The sequence below is a fragment of the Psittacula echo genome, assembly GCF_963264785.1.
Source record: "Psittacula echo genome assembly, chromosome: Z".
In the NCBI taxonomy this organism is placed as follows: Eukaryota; Metazoa; Chordata; class Aves; order Psittaciformes; family Psittacidae; genus Psittacula; species Psittacula echo.
Window position 1 is genome coordinate 11,668,755 of NC_137742.1, and position 12,216 is coordinate 11,680,970.

The window sequence follows — 12,216 nt, forward strand, 5'->3', positions numbered from 1 at the left end:
AAATACAAAAAGAATAATAATAAGAGAAAGAAGCAACATACCAAAAACCTCAACCAAGTACAGCCGCCCCTTTCCTGAGGCATGGACACTGCTGCACCGGGTCCAGACAGCGGGAGGGGACCCGGACTCCCTGCCCGGGCCTTCCCACCGGCACACGATGCCCCGGAGTCCCGATCCGGCCCGGTCCCCCGCTGGCGAAGGGGCGCCCGGTCCCGCTCCCTCCATGGCAGGCCGGGGGTACCAACACCCAGGCCCGGCCGGTTGCCGTGGTGACGGGTCGGGCGGCAGCGGCGCCCCCTATGGGCCGCCTCGGGGTGGCAATGGCGGGTGCCCCGCCCCTCCCCTCAGCTTCGCGGACCCGCCCCGCTGTGGGTGCCGCCGCCGCACCCGGCCCGTGGAGCGGGAGGCATGAGAAGCGGAGCCGGGGGTGGCTGCAGGGGCCGCGGCTGAGGCGCGGCGGGTACCGCCATGTCGCTGCTCTGCGTGCGAGGTGAGTGGGGCGGTGGCTGCCGGGCGGAGCGCGGGGGGTGGCCGGTGCCCCGCGAGCGCCTGACACCGACCCCGTGGCCCGTGGGGGGCGGACAGCCCGTGAGGTGCCGTGGTCACGGATGGTGGCTGTGGGAGCGGAGACAGGCGGGGGGTCGGGAGCGATGCCGGGGAGCAGCGGTCCCGCCCGGTGCCGAGCCCCGGGAGGAGCCGTGTTTGACTTTGGAGGTGGTTTGGACGCGAGCTGAGGCGCTGCCGCTGAGCGAAACCGCGCTCGCAGGGAGCAGGTTGCTGTCACGGGCTGTAGCAGTTGTCACTCTCCATATACTCACCCTTCACATGCCTTACTGTTTCAGATACGCTGCTGGTTAGATTCTCATCCTGCTACCGAGCTTTGTTCCCTTGCAGAACAGGTTACTGAAAGGCAGCACTTTCTGGATTGCAGCGCTAGCGGCTGCTCCCTCGTCTGCGGTTTTCAGTTTCTCGCTCTTTTGTGCCAAAGAAATGAGTAAAATCCCTGGAGAAAGCCACCTGCCAGGACTCAGGTGCTGGGACGTGCCTCCCGTCACCGTCCTGTGCTGAACACCGCGGTCACAGGGTGTCCCAGGGCGCCAGCCGTGCCCTGCGGCTTTAAAGTGTAGTGTTAATGTTCTCAACTCATTTCCCAGGTATGATAAAACAACTGGCACCCGTGTGCTGCTGACGGTTCAGCTCTTCTTTCGCTTGCATCAGGTGGTTTGGTAGCACCTCTTCACTCAGCTGCTTGTCACCTTTTTGAATCAAAACCCCTTGTTTTGCAGATGGTGTTAATGGAGCATCCTTCAGTGTGCATTATTTTGAGGAGAGCGCTTGTAAATTAACTTTCAGCCCTTTTGTTAATCATACATCGTGTCTAAGGAGTTAGAGGTGTGAAAGTGTGAAGTTTATCTTAAAAACGCTTTTGATGCAGTTCTGTGTACACTGCGAAGCACAGTTACCATGTCTGGTAGATTTATCCAGTTTGTTTTGAAGGCTTTGCCAAAATATCTTCATTGAAGGTAATTCTGACTGGCTCAAAGGTGCTTATCAGTTACAGGTGTTTCTTCACTTTTTTGGTGGTTCACCCTCAAAACGTTCTTAGGGTGTCCTTTAAAGAAATGTGGTGTTTAGAATCATAGAATGGTTTGGGTTGGAAGGGACCTTAAAGCTCATCCAGTTCCAACCCTGTGCCTTGGGCAGGAGCACCTCACACTAGACCAGTGGCCAGACTCAAGGCCCCATCCAACTTGCCCATGTGAAGCTGACAGTGTTAAAGATGTGTACACCATCTACTAAGAGTAGTGAAAGAATGTGAGCTGCATGATTGAGTTACTGGAACTGTCCTGCCTTTTCAGGGTGTTAATTTTTGGTCTGCAGAGTCTTTGGGGCAAAAGCATTTTAGCAGCCTGGAGTGATGTGCTCTCTTGTTTGGCTTTTTCTTTGGTTGTGTGTAAAGAGCTAAAAAAAGAAAGTTGAGGTGGCTGGTGACCATGTGTGCTGGAGAATTATTGTGAAAATTGCATCTTTCATTTCCATCTGCTGTGCTAAGACCGCAGAAAATACCAACAATAATTTAGATAGATGATACTGAGCAACTTTATTGTAGGAATGCATAATGCAGTCAATTTACAGAACTTGAAGAAATGTGTTTTCTGAAATAGCTGTGACTGCAAGAACAAGCTGATGAGAGTTCACAAGTGTGAACCATGGAACCTAAAACGGAAGTGTGTTGAGGTAGAGCAGTCTGAAGAACAAAGCGGATACCAGGAGAATGGATACAAGGAGAAGAAGGCTTAATTGTAACTTCTTTGGAAAAAAAGATCCCCATCAGACTAAAAAACATAACTCTTGTATTTTCCTTTCTCACCAAAATGAACTAACCTTTCTGAGGAAGCAGTGCAGCTACTAAGAAGGCAGCTGGAAAAGCTGCTTTTTTGTATGAATATGTTAAAAGTGGTGCATATTTAAGACTGCATAGTAGCATGGGGTTAGATGCTGTAGGCCTGGGATTAAAAAAAGGAAGACAATTAAAAAATCTTGTGAAATAAATGTAGGCGATTGGGGCACTGTTAATAGCCTCTGAATTGCGGTTTAACAGATAAAGGGAAATGTGGAAAAACCCTAAGTGGCAGTGTAACAAGGAGCCTGGCAGACAGAAAGATAAATTCACTGATTTATTTCCCCCCCTCCCACTTGAATTACGCACATTTATAGTATTTTAATGAATGGCTAATCTAAAACGGCACACATCAAACGTGTCTGTGTGCTGCCTTTGTGCCTGAAAGCGTAGCTAACCTACATGGCTTCTTGATTCATGGTTAGCAGTACATTTCTTTTACATTTTCTTCTTAGAAAACAGGTTGGTTTTGTTTTGTTTTGGGCTTTGGTTGGATTTTTTTCAGAATCATTGAGCTGTATTTGCCATAGAAGTACCAGACAGAAAATCTAAGCTCAGAGGAACTGTGAGTTTGGGCTCACTTACACGTCTGCGGAGGATGTCTAACCCAAACTAGTCATTTAGGATCCTGCAATAGCAATGGAGAGAAATGCGTCACTTGCAGCAACTTCAGAATTTATCTTGGGATAAGAAGGATTTCACTGGAGAGCTGCAGTCTCTCCCCAGTCACTGTGGGGGAAATCTAGATGAACCAGGACCAGATGCCCAAGGTTGTTGTGGATGCTCCATCCCTGGCAGTGTTCAAGGCCAGGTTAGACAGAGTCTTGGGTGACATGGTTTAGTATGTGGTGTCCCTGCCCATGACAGCGGGGTTGGAGCTAGATGATCTTAAGGTCCTTTCCAACCTTAACTATTCTGATTCTATGATTCTACGTGTGAAGTGAGCCAATGATAACAGGCTATTACAGGAGTAAATTAAAGGACTCTTTTGGAGCAGAAAAATATGCAGAGGGTGTAAGTGAAGTGAAGGAGAAAACAAATCCTGAATATTACATGACTGAGGCTTTTAGGGGAGACTTCTCCATATTTTGATTCTACTGCTAGAGTGCAAAAGAGATTGCATATACTCCTGTTTAGAGCAGCTGTGTCTGGATTATGTCTGGTAATCTTCTCTTGACATAGCCTGCTTTATTAGTTTGCATTTAGTGTTGTATTTGTGAGAATAGTGCATATTAAATAAAACTGTTCCCACTGAAGCAGTCTAGTCTTTCATACCAGTCTTGCATTGCTAAATTTCCTTGGCTTCTCTTGGAAGTCTTGATTTTACTTCAGATTTCAACTTAATGAAATTTATTCTTCTCAGCACAGCTTGCAAGGGTCGTAGCAAAGGAGGACCTTGCTGAAGTTGGATCACCCCATCATGGGTGCTCTGTTGTTGGTTCCTTTGCGCCGTTTCCATTGTTTTCCCGAGACCTCAGACCCTTTCACTTGCTCACTTTTATTACACCTTACTTTGTCCACAGCTCTTGCTCTCTCAAGATAGCGATGGTTCCCTTCTATTTTACCTCCTCTCTGCTTTGTAACAGTTTATGCTGTCTCTTCAGTGCTGTTGTATTCCTAACTTCTTGACCTACCATATCCATCTGATAACTGTAGTAATAAAAACCATGTCTCTTTGTCTCATACATTGCCTGTCATCTTCACTGTGTCGATGTCTGAAATCCTTTGCTGTTGCAAGGATATTGGCAGTAGGGAGCTTCCCTCATCCCTATACTTGGTACCTGGTTTAGTTCCCTGAGGGCATAGTCCTTTTGTTTAATGTGCTTTTGTCTTGGGACCTGATCCGCAGTATCTGTGTGAGATTTGGCTGCCTGAGGTATGTAGGAGACTGAGTTAGGTGATCTCTTCTGGTCTTGCACTCTATAACTTTAAGTTAATGACTGTTGTGTGAAATTGCACTGTCTGGATGTCTCAGGTGTTACATTTTTTTTACCTACTGTTTATTTTGCTGCTGCTCTGAAGAGTTAGAAAAGCTTGTTTATGTGGGATAATTTTATCAGAACAGTTGGGGTGTTGGAATACTACTCAGTGAACTTAGCTGTGCATCTCTGTATTGCCAGCAAAATTCATGTTCTAGTGCCTGCCACCAAATTCAACTCTGTTGACGTCCAAGTGAAAGGAGTGAATAGGGAAAATGGAAATCGATGTTAGTAGTAACAGAAATGAAAACTTGCTCGTCTTGTGGGGTATTTAGAAATATCCATTACTTAGAAGCTTGGTAGTCAAACATCAGGGATTTTTCTTTGTGTTTAAAGGATTTTTTTTCTCCCCTGATGCAATAATCTCAAGCGTACTCTGGTATTCTCTGTGAGGGTGAACGCAGTGCCTCCAGCTCTTTCTGTCTCAAGGGTGAAAGTCTCTAGCTGAAACTCCCTAAAAAGAAACCCTGCTTGTCTTTATGTAGATCAAAATGGAAAAGAATAGAATTAGACATTAAAAGCAGTAGAAGAAGTACAGGTTATAAAGGTAGGGTATTAATAAAAATATAATGCTTCATGAATAATTTGCTATGTAAATGTTATGAACTCCTTTTCTCTAGCTGTAATTAGTCAAGAAGCTACCGGTCTGTATAGTGTTGGAACAAAATAAAATGCATTAGAAATCTTGTTAGGAACACTAAGATAAAAGAGTCTTTGCTACTAAAGGACCTTCTTTGCACTGAGACTTAAATTTGGGGTTTGTAAAGTTGTAATTGGTGGCTTAATTGATGAGAAAACCTTTAAACTTCCAAGTTGCTTCTGTTGTTAAGTAGGAATGTTGAAAACCTGCATACCACGTTTGGCTTGTGATGCATTCATTTTCCTGTTTCAAACCATTGCTCTTTCAGTTTTGGATGCTGTTGCTGCCAAAGCTTCAACAGTGTGGAGTCTTTGTTTTAAATATTTGGGAACTAGGAGCTACTTGACCCTCCCTTGTAATTTTCAATGGGATGAAGGAAAAGTGCAGGAGTTCCTGAATTTTAATAGTGTCTGCTTTTTTTGCTCACTTGGTGTCCTCTCAGTTGACTCCTTTGCTTTGGGATCTGCCAGGTCAAACTTTAATTAAAGTCGTTAAAATACTGTTTTAATATGCAACAAAGTGCTGGATTTAATCTAAATGCTGGAAGTTCCTGGTTTAGTACTGTAACAGCCTGAGAGCTAGTTGCAATTTACATAATGGCGTATAAAGTCCAAGCAAGCGAGACTGCTTTTTGTAAATCCAGGACCTTATTTCAAATATTTGACTTGGAGGCATGTGAAATACGTATGACTGGGGCAAATGATCCTTGTACAAGTTTCCTTTGAAATTTCCTCCTGCCTTTTTCTTTTTTTTTTTTTTTTCTTTTTAATGCCTTGTGATCAAATTTTACTCAATATTTTGAGAAATACTTGAATCAATTGGTGAAAGCTGTTCTTGGTGCTTTTCCAAGAGAGCTTAAAACAGAGTAGTGTGCCTTGTAACTCTTGCTTGCTCTCTGACTTTTTCAGATAATTCACTGTGTGGTATTGCGAACAGATTGGGAGCTGCCATAGGGTCTTCCTCTGCCTTTTTGGCAGGTTAAGGCTTGTACCTGGCATTCCTTGGTGTGAAGTGTGTGAAAGCAACTTGCTGTTCTTGTCTGTTGTTAGATAGAAGGACTTACGTATTTTGAAAGGTTTCTCTTTAGCACTTGAATTTGCTCTTCTTCTCAGTCTTTATTTTCTGACCATATTTATAAAGCTTCTATAGAAATGAAAATTAGTTTTAGTATTCTTGTGCTAATCTCATTATCATTAAGCAGAGAACTGAAACCTGCTTTATTCCTATTGCCAGCTTGTGCTTATCTTTACATGCATTAGCCATCTTTGCCAAGGACTTTGCTGAAATAATATTTTGCTTGTCTACTGTGACCTGTAAAATTTGACAGATGCTTTCTGTGGTATGGATTCCTATTATATAGGTCTATCCTGGGTGTTTGCATCAGATCTGTCTGCATTTAGCAGGATTTAAGGTGGTTTTTGTTTTCTCTTAGGCCCTCTTTATACCTGACTAAGCTAGTGTGCATAATGCTGCTTTTATTATTTGCCTCTTCACTGGCTGCTGTGTCCTGCTTGACTTTTTATAATTGGCAAATGCCCATTCTAGGAGCAAAAATGTCTAAACAAGGAAGGCATTTGCCTTAGTGGGACACCCCACTAATCATGGCTGGTGTCTCAAGTGGCTAACCATTGCCCTGTTTCACTGGTTTTCCACCATATTATGTCATTTAAATGTTAATGAGGCTATGCTGCAGTAGCAAGTCATACGTCTGAAAAAATTCTGCATGTTAAATCTGTGCAGTATAGATCAGCCTTTCCAAATGTGTATTGAATAGTAGGCATCACTTTGTCTGAACTTTAACTCATTAGGCACTTCAGGCACTTGCCTGGTGTTCTCTGTGATCTGTAGCTACCTGTCCTCTGGTTCTCCTTGGAGCCTGTTTTCTGTTCTCTCAGGATGCATTGAAAACAAATGTCACTGGGCTACAGACTTTGCTATCTGAGTAGTAATTATCTAGCCCTTCTGAGTTTTGTTATTTTCATCTTGGATGTACTGTCATTTCACTTACCAATGGGCTTGGAAGTATGTGGTCTCACAGGTACTTGCCTGCCCATGGGCACAGGGCACAGATGCCTGTTGCTTCTTCACCATTAGCAGTAAAGTCAATTAATGGGATGGGAGGGCAATATCCTTATTGGTGTTTTTTTCTCTTTAACATAAGTTTTTGTTATATTTAACGCTCTTCCTTCTTCCTGCAGCTAATTTCCTACACCCAAACTGCGTTGACACTGTTTCTTTCTTCTTTATTTTGCCATGGGTTATACCTCTTTGAAGTGGAATGAACTAAATCTGTACTTCTTGCTTGAGGAATAGCTGCCTTTTGCCCCCCTAGAAAATTCTGAATGAATGGTTCCTGCATCTGATATCAGTTTCACTTCAAATTTATTCTTCTCAGTCAATTTTTGAATAAATACCCTCAGCTTTATGAAAGTCACCCCCTCTGATATGTCCCTGTTTTGTTACTGGGGATTGTCTTTGGGCACACCATGTTCTATTTGATTTGATCACGGTGACAGCAGGGAACTTTTACATAATTGTTTTATAGAAGTAAATTGTAGTGTGGATCCAAAATAGTTGTTCTCCTGTTAACAGTTTTTGAGTTGGAATGCTTTTTACAGGTTTTAGAGGAACTGAAGAAATACTTGTAGGCATATGAACTCTGCAGCATTTCTCTGTTTAACTGTGTTTATGTCAACTAATGCTGTCTTCTGTGATGAGTTCACAGATTACAGTTAAATACAGAACTGTAAGGGAGTCAGCTACCTGCATTCAACATGGAAGCAGAGTCCTTCAGCTTATGGAACTCCTGTTTGAGAGAGAATTAAATCAAGGTGTTGCCTCACCCGCTTTGTTCGCAGAATTCACTTTTGCTGGCCAGACTTAAATTTGTCAAAAGTTTTAACATTGCTGGGCAGGGTGAGTGGGTTAGAAACTATGTTAAAGGGATAAAAACACTGGTTTTGTTTTGTTCCCTTTTTGCATGCCTTTTTCCTTGCAGCTGAATGTCCCGTATGAATGGAAAGGGAATTGGACTGGATTGGCATGTTTGATGACAGATAAGGGGAGGTGTCTTTGTTTGAGATAATCTCTAGCCTAAAACTGTTGGAGTGTTTTAAAAGAAGTTTGGCTTCCAGCCTTGACCATGTCCCTTTAAGGAATACTGGTTTTAACCGTATTACTTAAAGCTCCTGTGACTTAACTGTCTTAATGCTTTACAGCTAAATGCTCTGCTAAACAGGCTCCAGCATTTCCACCACAGAGACATAGTTATTAGGTTTAAGATAACTGCAGGTTTACACTTTCGATTATTGACACACTCAATGTTTTATTTTCTCAGCTCAGGACAATGCAGTAATACTCAGTTTAAGAAATATCATTAAAAAAAAGAATAAAAAAATAAAATTAATTACATGACTTCTTGGGTCACCTCTCTGTCCAGATGAAGTCTGCTGCATATACCTAACCTGCTGTTGTCTTTATTGGCCTCTTCTGAGGACAGGAGTTTGGAGCTGAGTATGGCGGCCCATTAAGCCTTTCATTCTTGTGAACTTTTATGGCAGCAGAGCGGTACAGGCCCTGTGGCAGGAATGCAGCTTGCTTGAATAAGGCAGCATGAACTGATGAAGGGACAGCATCACCTGAAACCTGCTCTGGAGGATGATACAGGGCTGTTGTCTAAGGACTGGGCCGGGAGATGGTTGGTTGGCTTGGGAACAGATGAATTGTTGCTTGAACTCCTTCTATGACAGCAGATCTCTCCCTTCATGGAACTTGTCTCTTTCTTGGCTTACCACAATTTTTAGAGTTGTCGTAGATTTATCTCAGTTTTTGTGCCACTGGATGCCTGATCGAGGACATACAGCTTTATAAACTTCTAGCATAGGGAGCTGTATGCTTTATTCTGCTCTGTACTGATTGCTGGCATCCAGAGTGTCACAAGATTACTTACTGTAAGGCTTTTTTTTTTTTTTAATTTTCAGCAAATCCTTGACCAGATTTTTCAAAAACTGCTGTGCAAATTGAGTTCTGTCAGAGTGCTGTGATTTTTTTAATTGCTCTAAAGTATCTAAAGTCAGAGCCCCTAACCACCTCTCCCAGGGCTCTGTAGTCCTTCTTTATGTTCTCCAGCCTACTGCTATCAATGTCACTAGCACCAGGTGAGGAAGGCTAAGGCCCAGTTAGAATTGAACTTGGCTAGGGATGTTAAGGATAACAGGAAGGGATTCTACAGGTACATAGCGAGTAAAAGACAGACTAGGGACAATGTAGGCCCCCTTCAGAAGATATCAGGAGAACTGGCTACCCAGGATTTGGGGAAGGCTGAGGTTCTTAATGACTTCTTTGCCTCGGTCTTCACTGGCGAAGTCTCTGACCGCACCACCCAAGTCTTGGAAGGCGAACGCAGGGACTGTGAGAATGAAGACCCTAGGCCCACTGTAGGAGAGGATCTGGTTCGAGACCATCTTAAAAACCTAAACGTACACAAGTCCATGGGACCTGACAGAATCTATCCACGGGTCCTGAAGGAGCTGGCGAATGAAGTTGCTAAGCCACTGGCCATCATATTTGAAAAATCATGGCAGTGAGGTGAAGTTCCCGATGACTGGAAAAAGGGAAATATAACCCCCATTTTCAAGAAGGGGAAAATGGATGACCCAGGGAATTACAGAGCAGTCAGTCTCACCTCTGTGCCTGGCAAACTCTTGGAGCAGATTCTCCTGGAAGGCATGCTAAGGCACATGAAAAACAGGGAGGTGGTTGGTGACAGCCAGCATGGCTTCACTAAGGGGAAATCCTGCCTGACCAATTTGGTGGCCTTCTATGATGGGGCTACGGAACTGATGGACAGGAGCAGAGCAGTTGACGTCATCTACCTGGACTTGTGGAAAGCCTTCGACACTGTCCCACACGACATCCTTGTCTCTAAATTGGAGAGACATCAATTTGATGGGTGGACCACTCAGTGGATAAAGAACTGGCTGGATGGCCGCACACAAAGAGTTGTGGTCAATGGCTCAATGTCCGGCTGGAAACCGGTAATGAGTGATGTGCCTCAGAGATCGGTGTTGGGACCTGTCTTGTTCAACATCTTTGTCAGTGACATGGACAGTGGGATTGAGTGTGCCCTCAGCAAGTTTGCCGATGACACCAAGCTGTGTGGTTCGGTTGATACGCCGGAGGGAAGGGATGCCATCCAGAGGGACCTCGACACGCTTGTGAGGTGGGCTGATGCCAACCTTATGAAGTTTAACCATGCCAAGTGCAAGGTCCTACACCTGGGTCAGAGCAATCCCAGGCAGGGCTACAGGTTGGGCAGAGAAGAGATTGAGAGCAGCCCTGCAGAGAAGGACTTGGGGGTGTTGGTCGATGAGAAAATGAACATGAGCCAGCTTCAATGTGCGCTCGCAGCCCAGAAAGCCAACCGTATCCTGGGCTGCATCAAGAGGAGCGTGACCAGCAGGTCGAAGGAGGTGATCCTGCCCCTCTACTCTGCTCTCGTGAGACCTCACTTGGAGTATTGTGTGCAGTTCTGGTGTCCTCAACATAAAAAGGACATGGAACTGTTGGAACAAGTCCAGAGGAGGCCACGAGGACGATCAGGGGACTGGAGCACCTCCTGTATGAAGACAGGCTGAGAAAGTTGGGGCTGTTCAGCGTGGAGAAGAGAAGGCTGCGTGGAGACCTCAGAGCAGCCTTCCAGTGTCTGAAGGGGGTCTACAAGGATGCTGGGGATGGACTCTTCATCAGGGACTGCAGTGACAGGACAAGGGGTAGCGGGTTCAAACTTAAACAGGGGAAGTTTAGATTGGATCTAAGGAAGAAATTCTTTAGTGTGAGGGTGCTGAGGCACTGGAATGGGTTGCCCAGGGAGGTTGTGAATGCTCCATCCTTGGCGGTGTTCAAGGCCAGGTTGGATGAGGCCTTGGGTGACATGGTTTAGTGTGGGGTGTCCCTGCCCATGGCAGGGGGGTTGGAACTAGATGATCTCAAGGTCCTTTCCAACCCTAACTATTCTATGATTCTATGATTCTATGTTTTAAGGATATTTCAAAACAGTTCCATATAGAATCATAGAATAGTTAGGGTTATAAAGGACCTTAAGATCATCCAGTTCCAACCCCCCTGCCATGGGCAGGGACACCTCACACTAAACCATGCCACCCAAGGCTCTGTCCAACCTGGCCTTGAACATTGCCAGGGACGGAGCATTCACAGCTTCCTTGGGGAAGTTATATAGAAGAATGTAGTCCGGAGGTGATGGAAAGGCTAGGCATGAAGAAACTCTGGGTCAAATCTCACTCTAGCTATGTTGTAAACTGAAAATACCTGCTTAGCAAACATAGCAGTTTCCAGGGAATCAATCCATTCATATATATTCATATATATTAATATATGAATATGTAGTTATTTCAGTTTCTAAAAAGAAACCATTTAGAGGCATTTCCCTTTCCTGGGGGGTTGTATAAACCTCAGAACATGTGTACAGGAAATGTTCAGGGACTTCAGACTTCCAGTACCTGTGATGATTTACATTCAGTTGTGACACAGTCTTCTTTTGTGACAACCATAGTCCTTTGCAAATGAAGTCCCTGTGGAGTGTTGTGACTGCCATTATACGCTGGAGATCTACAATCTGTAGGTTCTGGAAATCTTTAATAACTGCTTTTTCCTATGGAGCCAGGAAAACCAGACACAAATTGAGATAATGCCAGGGTAGCTTATCACCTTGTGGGTGAGAAAGGAATTTGACTGCTGGGTACACTACTACACACATATTGTACACCTTTCCAATTTCAGGAGTTATTCTTCATCATAAGAGTTCTTTAAAGGCAAGCAGATGGTGTTGTTCATTAGATTATTTGGCCTCTGTGGAAGGCACACTTCATGTGGCTCCTCTTTCAGAGTCTGAGGGGCCATAAGCTACTAGAGAGCTGAGACTGCCTTCATTTTTTGATTTTGGAGTTCTAATGCTACTGAAATCATAATGCATTTCATAGATTAATAAAGTCTTGTTTTAACAAAATAAATACTTGATATTTTCTGGTTCAAACATCCCCCAACCTTGCACTCCTGATCTGAACCTAAACTTGTAGTGTATATCTTGAATTTGGCACACAACATGGGTATGGATTGGTGGGGAGGGAAAAATGATGTGAAACAGTAATTCTATTTCAGCCGTTTCTACCTGCTATAAC

General features: G+C 44.2%; 1 protein-coding gene across 1 annotated transcript in view; it reads left to right on the forward strand.

Moving 5' to 3' along the window:
* Positions 1 to 468: 468 nt before the first annotated feature.
* LOC308231703 (protein unc-13 homolog B-like) overlaps positions 469 to 12,216 on the forward strand; it is a gene marked incomplete at both ends in the record, with an annotated part of 214,278 nt that continues 202,530 nt past the window's right edge. Inside the window, one exon of the mRNA XM_080637365.1 lies at positions 469 to 490. Coding sequence (XP_080493491.1) covers positions 469 to 490 — 22 coding nt within the window. The remainder of the gene's footprint in view (positions 491 to 12,216) is intronic.